The sequence below is a fragment of the Pleurodeles waltl genome, chromosome 1_2, assembly GCF_031143425.1.
Source record: "Pleurodeles waltl isolate 20211129_DDA chromosome 1_2, aPleWal1.hap1.20221129, whole genome shotgun sequence".
Taxonomy (NCBI): Eukaryota; Metazoa; Chordata; class Amphibia; order Caudata; family Salamandridae; genus Pleurodeles; species Pleurodeles waltl.
In genome coordinates, this window is record NC_090437.1 from 749,141,113 (window position 1) to 749,156,189 (window position 15,077).

The following is a 15,077-nucleotide window of genomic DNA, read 5'->3' on the forward strand; positions in this document are numbered from 1 at the left end:
CTGCCGGCTGCTGCTTATGGAAATCGCCAGCATAATGTACCAGGTTTGTTGAATTGTGCCTGGGACCATTTTTTTATTGCACAGCTCGTATAGCCACAGCATATGTAGGTGCATTAAAAGAGAGATACCTCCGTTGTAGAATAAAAATCCATTTACTAGGCTGATGGTAAGTTTGAAGACCAGGGACAAGAATTATTCAGTGGTTGTATCTGGTAACCACAGGTTCGATGGCATCTGTCGCTGTAGATACGCATGTTTTGCAATAGCTCGCCATCTGGTGTTGGGCCGGAGTGTTACAAGTTGTTTTTCTTCGAAGAAGTCTTTCGAGTCACGGGACCGAGTGACTCCTCCTTTTGTGTCCATTGCGCATGGGCGTCGACTCTATCCTCGATAGTTTTTTTTCCGCCATCGGGTTCGGACGTGTTCCTGTCGCTCCGAGTTTCGGAACGGAAAGATAGCTAAATTCTGAAGATTTTCGTCGGTATTGTTGCGTTCGGGATCGGCGTAGTTAGATTCAACACCGCATCGAAGATCGAAGAGCTCCGGTGCCCTTCGGGGTAGTTTTTCGATCCCCCGTCGGGGCCTGGTCGGCCCGACCGCGTGCTGAAGAACGCCGATGGAACGGACCCCGTTCCGTTTCTGTCCCAAATGCCACAACAAGTACCCCTATACAGACCAACATTTGGTCTGTAACCTGTGCCTGTCACCTGAGCACAGTGAAGACACCTGCGAGGCCGGTCGTGCGTTCCGGTCCCGAAAAACACTCCGAGACCGTAGAGCCAGAAGACTTCAAATGGCGTCCGCGCCGACAGCCCACCGAGAGTTCGAGGAACAAGAAGAGGAAGGTACCTTCTCGATCCACGAATCGGACTCCGAGGAATTCGATGACCCACAAACCGTGAGTAAGACGTCGAAAACAACACATAAGAAGATTGACAAGGCCCAGGGGACGCCACTGCCACCAGGCCATGGCTCGACCCATAAATTCGGTGACCGACCGTCGGCACCGAAAAAGGCCCAAACAGTGCCGAGACAGTCCGACTCCGGTCGAGACACCGGTACGCAGCCTTCTCGGGACCGAGAAAGTGCTGGAGACAAGCATCGACACCGAGATAGCGCTGTAGACACGGCTCGACGCCGAGACAGCGGCACCGACGAAGATCGACGCCGAGAGGTTTCGGCCCCGAAAAAAAGAAAAGTCAGCTCGGAGCCGAAAAAAGATGCAGACAGGGTTTCGGCACCAAAACAACCTGCAACCGACCCAGTTTCAGGCTCTTATACAGAGGAGCATTCACTAACCTCCCAAATGCGAAAGCATAGGTTCGAGGAAGAGCTGCAATCTACCGATGTAGACCATACGCAAAAGCGTATCTTCATACAGGAGGGAACAGGGAAAATAAGCACCCTTCCCCCTATTAGAAGAAAGAGAAGACTGGAGTTCCAAACTGAACAAACACCACAAACAAAGGTGGTGAAAAAGGTTACTCCACCACCCTCTCCTCCACCTGTAATTCACGTCTCACCAGCACAAACTCCATCACATTCCCCAGCTCACACCACCATGAGCCAGGGTGACCAGGATCAGGACGCATGGGACTTATACGACGCCCCAGTGTCAGATAACAGCCCGGAGGCATACCCTACAAAGCCATCTCCACCAGAAGACAGCACTGCGTATTCTCAAGTGGTGGCTAGAGCAGCACAATTTCACAATGTAAGCCTCCACTCAGAACAGGTCGAGGATTACTTTTTATTCAACACCCTCTCCTCCACCCACAGCTCCTACCAAAGCCTGCCTATGCTCCCTGGTATGCTCCAGCACGCAAAAGAAATTTTTAAGGAGCTGGTCAAAAGTAGGGCAATCACACCAAGAGTGGAAAAAAAGTATAAGGCGCCCCCTACAGACCCTGTTTTCATCACTGCACAGCTGCCACCAGATTCCATCGTTGTAGGAGCAGCTAGGAAAAGGGCCAACTCCCACACATCTGGGGATGCACCACCCCCGGATAAAGAAAGCTGCAAGTTCGATGCAGCTGGAAAGAGAGTCGCAGCACAAGCTGCAAACCAGTGGCGCATCGCCAACTCTCAAGCACTACTTGCGCGCTATGACAGAGCCCATTGGGATGAGATGCAACACCTCATTGAACATCTACCCAAAGACCTACAAAAAAGGGCAAAGCAAGTGGTTGAGGAAGGTCAAAACATTTCAAACAACCAGATACGCTCCTCCATGGACGCAGCAGACACAGCTGCAAGGACAATTAATACATCCGTGACCATCAGAAGGCATGCATGGCTACGAACGTCTGGGTTTAAACCAGAGATACAGCAGGCAGTTCTCAATATGCCTTTCAATGAAAAAGAACTGTTCGGTCCAGAAGTGGACACAGCGATAGAAAAACTTAAAAAGGACACGGACACTGCTAAAGCAATGGGCGCACTCTACTCCCCGCAGAGCAGAGGAAACTACGGCACCTTCCGCAAGACACCCTTTAGAGGGGGGTTTCGGGGTCAGGCCACACAAGCCAGCACCTCACAGGCAACACCGTCCAGTTACCAGGGACAGTACAGGGGAGGCTTTCGGGGCCAATACAGAGGAGGGCAATTCCCTAGGAATAGGGGAAAATTTCAAAGCCCCAAAACCCCTGCAACTAAGCAGTGACTCACATGTCACTCATCCCCTCCACACAACACCAGTGGGGGGAAGAATAGGTCATTATTACAAAGCATGGCAGGAAATCACTACAGACACTTGGGTTCTAGCAATTATCCAACATGGTTATTGCATAGAATTTCTACAATTCCCTCCAAACATACCACCAAGAGCACAAAATTTATCACAACATCATTCCGAGCTCCTGGAGACAGAAGTTCAAGCACTATTGCAAAAGAATGCAATCGAATTAGTACCAAACACACAAATAAACACAGGAGTTTATTCACTGTACTTCTTAATACCAAAGAAGGACAAAACGCTAAGACCAATCCTAGACCTCAGGATAGTAAACACATACATCAAATCAGACCACTTTCACATGGTCACACTACAAGAAGTGCTACCATTGCTCAAACTACACGACTACATGACAACCTCAGACCTCAAAGACGCGTATTTCCATATACCAATACATCCATCGCACAGGAAATACCTAAGGTTTGTATTCAAAGGAATACATTAACAATTCAAAGTATTGCCTTTCGGTTTAACAACAGCACCAAGAGTCTTTACAAAATGTCTAGCAGTAGTCGCTGCACACATCAGAAGGCAGCAAATACATGTATTCCCGTATCTAGACGACTGGCTAATCAAGACCCATTCGTTATCAAAGTGCTCACACCACACAAATCAAATCATACAAACCCTCTACAGACTGGGGTTCACCGTCAACTTCGCAAAATCCAACATCCTGCCGTGCAAAGTACAACAGTACCTAGGAGCCATAATAAACACAACAAAAGGAGTAGCCACTCCAAGTCCACAAAGAATTCAAAACTTCAACAACATCATACAACGCATGTATCCAACACAAAAGATACAAGCAAAGATGATATTACAACTCCTAGGCATGATGTCTTCATGCATAGCCATTGTCCCAAACGCAAGACTGCACATGAGGCCCTTACAACAGTGCCTAGCATCACAATGGTCACAAGCACAGGGTCACCTTCTAGATCTGGTGTTAATAGACCGCCAAACTTACCTCTCGCTTCTATGGTGGGACAATATAAATTTAAACAAAGGGCGGCCTTTCCAAGACCCAGTGCCACAATACGTAATAACAACAGATGCTTCCATGACCGGGTGGGGAGCACACCTCGATCAACACAGCATACAAGGACAATGGAACGTACATCAAACAAAACTGCATATAAATCACCTAGAACTGCTAGCAGTTTTTCAAGCACTAAAGGCTTTCCAACCAATAATAGTTCACAAATACATTCTCGTCAAAACAGACAACATGACAACAATGTATTATCTAAACAAGCAAGGGGGGGACACACTCAACACAGTTGAGCCGGTTGGCACAAAAGATATGGCATTGGGCAATTCACAACCAAATTCGCCTAATAGCACAGTTTATCCCAGGGATTCAGAATCAACTCGCAGACAATCTCTCTCGAGATCACCAACAGGTCCACGAATGGGAAATTCACCCCCAAACTCTGAACACTTACTTCAAGATCTGGGGAACACCTCAGATAGTCTTGTTTGCGACAAAAGAGAACGCAAAATGCCAAAACTTCGCATCCAGATACCCACACAGGCAGTCCCAGGGCAATGCCCTATGGATGAACTGGTCAGGGATATTTGCCTACGCTTTTCCTCCTCTCCCTCTCCTTCCTTATCTGGTAAACAAACTCAGTCAAAACAAACTCAAACTCATATTAATAGCACCAACTTGGGCAAGGCAACCCTGGTACACAACGCTGCTAGACCTATCAGTAGTACCACACATCAAACTGCCCAACAGACCGGATCTGTTAACTCAACACAACCAACAGATCAGGCACCCAGATCCAGCATCGCTGAATCTAGCAATCTGGCTCCTGAAATCCTAGAATTCGGACACTTACAACTTACACAAGAGTGTATGGAAGTCATAAAGCAAGCCAGAAGGCCATCCACCAGGCACTGCTATGCAAGTAAATGGAAGAGGTTTGTTTGCTACTGCCATATTAATCAAATCCAACCATTACACGCAACTCCAAAAGATGTAGTGGGTTACTTGCTTCACTTACAAAAATCTAACCTAGCTTTCTCTTCCATTAAAATACACCTTGCAGCAATATCTGCATACCTGCAGACTACCTATTCAACTTCCCTTTATAGGATACCAGTCATTAAAGCATTCATGGAGGGCCTTAAAAGAATTATTCCACCAAGAACACCACCTGTTCCTTCATGGAACCTAAATGTTGTCCTAACTAGACTTATGGGTCCACCTTTCGAACCCATGCACTCCTGCGAAATACAGTTCCTAACCTGGAAGGTTGCATTCCTCATCGCCATTACTTCCCTAAGAAGAGTAAGCGAGATTCAGGCGTTTACAATACAAGAACCTTTTATACAACTACACAAGAATAAGGTCGTCCTGAGGACTAATCCTAAATTTTTACCAAAGGTTATTTCACCGTTCCATCTAAATCAAACAGTGGAACTTCCAGTGTTCTTCCCTCAGCCAGATTCCGTAGCTGAGAGGGCACTACATACATTAGATGTCAAAAGAGCATTAATGTATTACATTGACAGAACTAAAAACATCAGAAAGACTAAACAACTATTTATTGCATTCCAAAAACCTCATGCAGGAAACCCAATATCAAAACAAGGTATAGCCAGATGGATAGTTAAATGCATCCAAATCTGCTACCTTAAAGCTAAACGACAGCTGCCCATTACACCAAGGGCACACTCAACCAGAAAGAAAGGTGCTACCATGGCCTTTCTAGGAAACATCCCAATGCAAGAAATATGTAAGGCAGCCACATGGTCTACGCCTCACACATTCACCAAGCACTACTGTGTAGACGTGTTATCCGCACAACAAGCCACAGTAGGGCAAGCCGTATTAAGAACATTGTTTCAGACTACTTCCACTCCTACAGGCTGAGCCACCGCTTTTGGGGAGATAACTGCTTACTAGTCTATGCAAAACATGCGTATCTACAGCGACAGATGCCATCGAACTGAAAATGTCACTTACCCAGTGTACATCTGTTCGTGGCATCAGTCGCTGTAGATTCGCATGTGCCCACCCGCCTCCCCGGGAGCCTGTAGTAGTTCGGAAGTTACCTTCAACTATTTGTATATATATCATTTCAACCTTATATAGGTACATACTTAGTCACTCCATTGCATGGGCACTATTACTACAATACAACTCCTACCTAACCCTCAGCGGGAAAAAAAAAAAAATCGAGGATAGAGTCGACGCCCATGCGCAATGGACACAAAAGGAGGAGTCACTCGGTCCCGTGACTCGAAAGACTTCTTCGAAGAAAAACAACTTGTAACACTCCGGCCCAACACCAGATGGCGAGCTATTGCAAAACATGCGAATCTACAGCGACTGATGCCACGAACAGATGTACACTGGGTAAGTGACATTTTCATTCCTATTTTCTATAGCACTTTATGAATCCACCAGTCAGTGCAGTCACTTAGGCGTCAGGGTATGGACACCTAAATTTGACTTGTTAGCCTAACAAGTATTTGGAAAAGACTGCTCATAGTGTCTAAAACGGATAGGACTTAGGAACTGGCCATGTAAACCCTTGTAGGGTTCCCCTCCAATTTTTGATCCATTTTCTACTTCAGAGCTGAGGTTTTTTTACATTAGTGACAGGATAACCATTTACTACTGGGGGACCTTCCTGTTCGTCAGGGCATACTATTTTTTTCCTTCCTTGTGATCTACAACAGTTTTTCCTTTTTATTGTTCTAGACAAGTAACACGTCTAATTGCAGAATTGTTGTTGATAAACTGAATTATGCTGTTGTAGTTTTTGTATTTTAGGTTGTGCATGTTAAATGCATTATGCTGGGGCCATCTGTGATCATCTGAACTCCATCCTCTCTGCCCAGGTTTTACTTCTTCACTCCATTTCGAGTTCAACAAAGAGCGCCTGAGTTTTTGATTTAGCTGCGGGGCAAGTTTTTAGTTTTATTGCCATCCTCTTTCATTGACTCTGAAAGAAGCATGATCGTGTACCGACTCTGGCCTACATACTGGATGTAAAATAAAATGTGTTTTAAAAAGTGAGACAATTGGGATACATTACCATTGTTCTGAGGATGGCACAGTTCATTGCAGAACTTTCACGATTTTGAAATGAAATGACACCGAGAATACATGAATTAGTAAGTCTGTGTTAGTGAGGGTTCATCCTTGTACTTGAGTGGTGTAGAGCTGCTGCAATCTATTTGACAGTCATTCACAATCATTGCTCTAAGAATATTATTTTTTCTTCTAGGATTGAATCAAACGACCTGCCTTTACTGGCTGCTGTAGCCAGCACTCACTCTCCTTACGTCGCTCAGATACTCCTATAAGCTAAGCCGTCTGGTTAGTCATGACCTTGCTGCAGGGTGGACATGACAGCAGGTGAAGATATTCTGAGCCAAAATGGAAAACCGCAATGCAGCAACTGATGGGACATCGCTTTGTCTTTGTTCCAGTGGTTTGTTTTCAGGGTTCATAGCTTCAAGACTTTGTCAGTGAACTTGTTTACATGAAATGAGTCATTTCTTTATTACAATTCTTTTAAACTACAACACCAAAAAGAGGCAGAAGAAAATACTCAAGCAGTGACTTAAGATACTTCTGGGGCTTGCACAAACGGTGACAGGGTTGTGCCCCCAAGCCATATAACTGGAAACTACAAATGTTCTGCTTGCGTTACACTGCCGTTCAGGATAGATTTGGTCTGCCTTTTGTGTTCACTGTGTTGTACAGTATGTAGCATTCCGAACCATAACGTCTCTTCAGCAGAGCTGGAGGATGGTTTGTTGAAGGACGATAAGTCAAAGGCATGGAACAACAAGCTTGGAATTAAGCTGCTGGATGTGTGCGCAAAGAAAACTAAGTAGCGAGAAGTCGAACCAGCCTCCTGACTTACTGATCAAACATTATAAAATATCTTGGCAGTGGTTTTAAGGATTGCAGCATACTTCTTAAAGGGATAAATATTTATTTTGACAAAAAGACTCGTACTTTATATACGCTGGAAGTTTACATGTAGTGTTGCACATATAATGAATGATACATAACTATGTCTTGTACCAAGTCAGTCCGGAAATGGGTCCAATATGAGAAGGTGATTATTTTGTTTTACCTGCTTTATTTTCTGACACACTACATAGCAAGAAATCTTATTGTTTGCTATAAAAGGCTACATTATGTTACGGTGTTCTCAGAAAAGTTCACTTCCATTATTATAAATAAAAGAGAGATGGACAGTCTGTAAACAAATGTTGCTAGTAACCCCAGTAACTTTCAGAATGTTGATAAATAGTGACTTTTGGCTTTTTGATTGCAAATTTATTTTTCCTATAAACATTTCAAGTATAGGAGGTTATGGTAGCCTGCAACTGGGCTCATATGCATATAGTGAAATGCATATGGAATGCCCTTCAGTGGCCTTGTGAACTAGTTGACAAGTGTCTCTGTTGGTTCAAGTAAAAACGATCGCAACCTCCTGCAATGCAAGGACAGTAAATGAGCTGCCGCTTTGCACTATCACCTGTGCCTTTCTTTCCATCGAGGGCTCACTGCTTTCACCAGAGAGGTTGGCCAATAGAATGATTTGTCTCTGTAACTTGAGCCTCTTGCCCAAAACAATCATGTGTCGAGTCAGACACTACCAACAATGTTGGCACACTCGCTGATCACTAAACGATTAGTACTTTTCTGTGTCCAGGCGGATGTTCGATGGCATTTTCAAGATTAACATGGGTCTTATATGAAACTGTTTTCACACCCCAAGCTGTCATCGCTTCAAATCAAGTAAATCGTCAGCAGGTTTATTTTTAAGTAGAATTATATCTTTTCTCAAGCACTCCCAGTTTGAGGAATAGAAACAAGTGATAATTGAACATGATGCACTGTGGAATTCACATTTATTTAGTCCCCTTTCTAGCATTCAGCTGCACCTGTGAACCTGCGCTTCTTCGGCTGAGCAACTTTACTATAACCAAACTTCCTCACAATTCGGGTTTGATTTTGTTTACAGGTTTTTTTAAATGCTTGATATTTTGAAGCCACACACTGTAATTGTCGTGCAATGCTTTCCAGATATGTTTTTATGAAGTGTTACTATAGACGTGTGGATCAAGCCTTGTTCCAAGGATTGGTCAATATGTTGCTTAAATGACTACCTCATCTAACAGGATCCACTTGTAGGGCTTCATTAACTATACTAGTCTCTTGTTTGTTGAACGTTCAACCTTTTGTAGTATGTTGCTGTTAAAGAAATGGAGACTGTGCTTTCGATGTATAACTTGTGTAAAAAATGGGGTGGCAACAGTGCACTTTTTTGTGAACTGCATAGCTTGTTTTGTAAGGAAGCAGTAAATTTAGAACTGTCAATAAAATTTAAATTTTGCTTTCAAATTCTGTGAAAGATTACCAGTTGATATCTACATTAACAGTATTAAGTGAGTTTTGCAATTAATTAATGGGTTGTTGCTAATTTTTATTGATAAAGCAAGAAAGCTCACAAAATAAGTGTCATGTGCCCAGTAACATTTTGCAGAACTAGAAGGAACTCTATGACATTGTACACTGTACCTTTCTTTTGAGCTACCTGAATTAAAAGAACTCTTCTTTAAAATGAATGTGCCGTATATATTTTGGGAATTACTACACTTGTAACTTTTTATTTTCAGTCTTTTCCTTTGAAAATTATAAAGGTTCCCTTTACTAGCTTTAACAAAATATCATTTTTTGTGTATTAGTTTGCATAGAGATAATGAGGATTATCTAAAAGCAAGGAATGATCATAAAACGATTGTTTTAAATTCTGATTGCAATATGTGTCCAATTCATACTTCATACATACTTGCTGAAGTGATTTAACATTTGCATTGACTCCACACCTAGCGGCAATGTTAAATACCTAATGTGGAATATATATATATTCATGATATGCTCCTCCAAGGGAGAGTGCAGACAATATGATGTAGCACTGTTTATAGTAAAATAGATGATTTGCATTCTGTGTCCTTCTTTTAACCCAAAGTGAGCAATTGGTAATCGTTAAGATAACATATCAGGATAGAGGTACGTGAGAATTACTTTAACACTACCTTTAATGACTCTATCCTACACCTACTTTTGAGGAGTAAAAATGGATTACTTTGAAAAGCATTTCAGCGTCAAAGCTGCAGTGATCATTCATTGGCATATGATGAATGATACATCCCAAGAATATGGTTCTATTAGCTTTTTCGGACCATTCATGACAGGATGTTGAACTTACAAACGTTCCCATGCACTGATTGTACAGGCCGACATCTAGTAAGGTAACGCCACACTTTCTTGTGCTTGTCGCTGTTAACACTGTTAATAGTAAGTAGACACATGAAGAGGAATGGGGACGCCCTTAGAGTTCCTGGGCAGCAGTTGCGTTTTGGAACAACTTAACAGTAGGCAGTTAAAAGTAGTTGTGGCCCATTTTTTCACCATGGTATACATTCAATTTTGGAACCGATGTAGTATCCATGCACTGCTCATAGCTAGATTATTTCAAAACAGATAAGCTCGAATCGGATTTAGAGTGGTTTAAATCACTTGTGTAATTCTTTAATGATGGAGGAACATTGAGACAAGCTGTGTTAATATTGAATTGAATCAGTTCACTCGTTATTAACTGTTTATTTACATGGAGTTTGGTGCAATAAAGTTTTTTATATAATTAACATGCCTCTGTTTTTAACAAAGTTGCAGTTTTACACTCAGTTATATATTTCATCTTGTTTGCTAAACAGATGTGTTGTCTCGTGAGTTATTTGAAAAAGAACGAAAGTTTGAGCAAAAAAAATAATTCTCAAGGATTGTTTCCTTTGCCGTTACCTGACAATTTGCTGAGAACGTTTGATTGGGAAAAAATATATATATATTCTGAATTTAAAAGGATCATTTCCTTTACCGTTTTCTGGACATTTGTTGCAAAAGTTTGAGCATAAAAACATAATTCTGATTGTAAAAGTATTTTTTTTATATCCAGGTTCCTGCGAAATAGCTTCAATTCGCTGCCAGCTGAGTAACTATATTTGCCGAAAATGTATCACAAATTCGGTTTCAGTAGAGGCTCTAGTCGGGAGCATTTATTCCTTTGAAGTATCCGATATGTACTGGTTCTTTGCAGCAGTGAGAGAGTTAACATTTCGGCCGCCCTGTAAAAACAGAACGAGATTTATTAAAGTGCGGTGAAAATCGACATCATGTGTGCTCTCGTGCAGTGGTTCTTAACCTGTGCTCTGCCACTGCTCAGGGGTTCAAATCATGGAAATTGCTTAGGCCTGGGTCTCAGCATTCCAATACTCACTCAGTGGGGAACGGCGTATTACAATACTGATATAGTGGGAGTCCCCGGATGCCAGTAATGATTGAGAGTCCACAGATGTCAAAAGGTTAAAAACCACGATTCTAGAGTTTTGTAACGAAGCATACTTTCTTTCAGTGCTAAATCAAAAAGCAGCTATTTCAGAATTCAAGTCCATGCAATGTTCCTCTAGGGATGCCACTTGAACTTTGCATTTGAGCACGTTTTCCCCAGTCAAAATGTTACATCCGAAAAGGACACTTAATCACACACTGTCACAATTTAAAATAATAATATATATTTTTAAGAACGTTAAATAAATCTAAAACTGATGCACTTACTCTCAAGATATTTGCTTTTCCAAAGCACATTACTTTTTTGTAATGCAGGCTTTAGGCTAGTTATGTCCAGTGATGCCCATTACCCTTTGAGCACCGAAGAACAATCCAACAGTGGCAGCTGTATCACAGCTGCTGAAGTCCTGTCCTTCTTTAGCTGTTGCCCACTCACCTGCTTATTGTCCCAACTTGACAATTGACCATGGAAAAATTATGTAGAAACCGCACATCTCAAACTAAAAATATGAGTCTAGGGAGGTAAGCACATTCAGCTTGTTTCCATGCATTACTAACTTTAATCTATGTTTTCTACATAAAGACATGTCCTCAAAAGTCGAGGTTCTATTTACAAATGGTGGTGGTGTACTTTGTACTTGTAGTAAACTGTTTTGTAAGTAAAACTGATTTGTTCCAGCTACAAACACGAATATATTTCAACTGTATATGTTTTAGCCACTTCAGTACCACCCAATCCTCATTACTTGCGATAGCGGAACAGGTGCCTCAATGTCTTTAAAAAAAAAATGTGCTGCCCCATCTATAATCTTCAACCTGCACTCATGGGATTTGAAACCAAATCTCCAAAGCCATACCTGCCCAAGCCCCTCCCACTGTTCATAAAAGAAAGGAAGGCTCGCCTTTAAAAAACAAAACAAAAAAAAAATCACAATACCTCAAGCACCTTTCTCCAACTATATATTTGGATCCTGTTGTTGGCCTTTGGCTGCGTACCCCGCTACGATACCCCTGGGCTAGATTCACACTTTACAAATACCTACACGTATAGAAACTGCTTCAGTTCATTTTGCCATATCCTGTGCATTAGACACATTGTGCCTGATTAAACATATAATTTCTGCTTCTTCCTAGACATTCAGGTCAATATTGTGGCTTCCCCAGGAATAATGCCCGTTTGATGCCCCTTAACATACTTTGGGCAAACCTAATGTATTTGTTGTCATCCCAAGCACAATATTAGCCGTGCCCTACTTGTGACTGCCCATGTTGTTTTGGGAGTATTCCTAGAAAAATTAAGGCTATTTATTTTGTAATGTTCCCCCTTGGCATCATTTTGAAAGACTCTACGTATTTGTAGCAGTGGTCCAATAGTAGCCTTGATCTAACAGCGCCCATGTGACTACTTGATGAAAATGGCAGGTTATGCTTCAGAGCCAAATCTGCAGTTGAATAAATTTAAAAAAAAGACAAAAATAGCCTTTTGTTCATGAAAATTGTCAGCTTGTCTTCAGGGGGAATTGAGCTTATTTATCAAACGTTAAGTCTATATTTGATAGCAAATTTTGTGTACTTTCAGGAACTACGAAGCTGATATTTGGAGAGAAAAAAATCTATTTGTGACTTTTAAAATGGATGCACTCTTGGTTGCAAAGGCAGAAAAGGACCTAGCTAAGGCGGGCTAAGAAGTTAGGATTCTCATCAGAGAGAACATCAGGGTGACAGGCTCTTACCCCATTTCCTTTTTATGTATGCACGGTGGGTTGTTCCCCAATCAGTGGGAGCACATTACATCTTATACCCAAGATGGGCTGATGCCAATGGATGGGGGGTTGGGGGGCAAGTTGGATGGTCCACTAAGAATTTAAGGGTGGTAGTAATGGAACGACCAGTTGTTAGAGCAAAGGGGGGGTCCCAGAGTGGGAGCAGGGTAATAGATTTCCCCCCTTGCTGCAGCTCCCTTTCACGTGGGAGTGGGATGATTGGCCTAGTGGTCCATAGAGGGAATAATCCTCTCTTAATATGAGAATCCTGAGCTGGGGCATACATGGGTTTGAGAGCTTTAGGAGGGCTGTCGACCTAGAACAAAGACTAAGGCCCTAATATGTGGTGTTCCTCCAGGAGTCTTGGTTGAGAGAGGATAAAGTAGAGCAGGGGTAGTAACCCTAATATCTATTAAGGAATTAAAACATCCGTGGAAGTTATCAAGTGACACTCAGATCTCTGTGGTAGAACTGGGGTTAAATAATAAGATTCATAGATTTTTTTTTTTTTTTTCATATTGCTAAACATATATCTATAGAGAGGATACAGTGGAATGAATAATTGCCTAGAGCAGTTTGATCATTCCTTGCAGGGAACCCTGGAAAAATTCCTAGAGGCAATTATAATAATGGTAAGGGATATTAATACCTGCTTAAATTCTGGCCAGGCAGACGTTCAGTTGAAGGAAGTTCTGGATTGTTATAATATGCCTCCGGCCACCTTTCCGTCTGGTTCAAGAAAGCAGCAAGCCAAGTTATTGGGCCAATGGCTGGTGAACAACGGACTGATATGCTCAAGTGATTGTTTCAAAAAGTATACCCCTGCAGCTGCAGTGTTCTGGCAGGACCACTCGGAGTGCCTGATTGACTTTATGTTTAATCCTGCTTGGTTACTTTAAAATCAAAAGACAGTTTGGACTGTATTTTGATTTTAAAGTAACAAATTATGGGATAAGTGATCATTGGGCTACGTCTGCTGTCCTATGTTTTCACGAACTTGCGGCTGCCGATAAAGTGCTGCTTCTGGGGGTATCCTTCCCTCAGAGACTCAACACATCTTGATCCAACCCACCTCCAGCTTCTGGCTGCATACCAATCTACTAAAGACACTGACACTTTTTCTGTAGGACAAGGAAATAGAATCCCGTGGTTAATGGGCGGTCGGAAAGATATCCCAAACAGAAATTAGATAGGTTAAGGTGTCTGTATAGGCAGCTGATTAAAAAGAAAATGGCCACTGTCTATCATAGTATGTGGGAGGATATGCTGAACATCATGGAGTCAGGATCAGGAAGAGTGCTGGATGAAAATAAATGAATCCTGCAGTCCACATGGGGGGGGGCTCTAACATGCATGATTGCCCAGGATGCTTGGGCAGCGTATTTAGAGGGCCTTTATGGTAGCTCATCTATTTCATATCGTTTTAATGTGTCCCTGCTAAGAATCTGCCCCCCATCTGTTTCTCTGTGAAAGAAATAAGGGCAGTAATTTGACCATATCAAGCTTTCAAGAACTGTGGGCCCTAATACATCCCAGCAGTTTTAATTAAGTCAGTAGTGGCAGGTGGGTGAAGGTGTATTCCTGTTTGTTCTATTGGATAGCCTTAATGGGCCAGTATCCCCTATCTTGGAGGGGGTCAATAGTGAAATCAATAATAATAAAAGGAGAATGGCTTAGGCCCCTCACATTATAGACCAGTTGGCCTCCTGAATGTCTCTGGGAAATTGTGTTATCAAAAATGTTATTGTCTTGTAAAGATGACTAGGCACTTGAGCAAGGATGATTTTGGGAGGGTCACTCAACCATGGATCATTGTTTTGCTCTCTTCGAGCCATTATTCGGAAATCCTTGAAAATGAACCAAAGGCTGTTGTTTTATTGATTTCCATACAGGAGGGGACTCCAATGGGGGAAGCTTCACTCCTGGAAACATCTAATTGCTCTCCTCAGTGTAGTATATACATTACATATGGACAATTGGGCACAGGTTGAATTCGATAAATCTGGTGGATTATCGTAAAAGATCCCCATCCAAAGTGGCCTATGCCAGAAGTATGTCTTAGCTCATTTGCTTTCTAGCTCATTCTTGGCAGACCTTCCAGTAGTCACAAATCTATCGAATTCATTTTCCCCCAAAGTTGGGAAACAGCATATCTCCTGTTGGCTAAATACAGGTAACTTTTTGTTGGATT

The 15,077-nt window shown here is 42.2% G+C and overlaps 2 protein-coding genes across 7 annotated transcripts in view; one reads left to right on the plus strand and one right to left on the minus strand.

Moving 5' to 3' along the window:
- Positions 1–10,423, plus strand: part of FNIP2 (folliculin interacting protein 2) — a 328,137-nt gene extending 317,714 nt beyond the window's left edge. For all 6 annotated transcript variants that reach the window (XM_069243372.1, XM_069243380.1, XM_069243398.1 and 3 more), the window contains one exon: positions 6,979–10,423. In XM_069243372.1, coding sequence (XP_069099473.1) covers positions 6,979–7,057 — 79 coding nt within the window. In that variant the 3' untranslated portion in view covers positions 7,058–10,423. The remainder of the gene's footprint in view (positions 1–6,978) is intronic.
- SPMIP2 (sperm microtubule inner protein 2) overlaps positions 10,276–15,077 on the minus strand; it is a 269,195-nt gene continuing 264,393 nt past the window's right edge. Inside the window, exon 5 of the mRNA XM_069243429.1 lies at positions 10,276–10,900. The gene's annotated coding sequence lies outside the window, so the exon portion shown is untranslated. The remainder of the gene's footprint in view (positions 10,901–15,077) is intronic.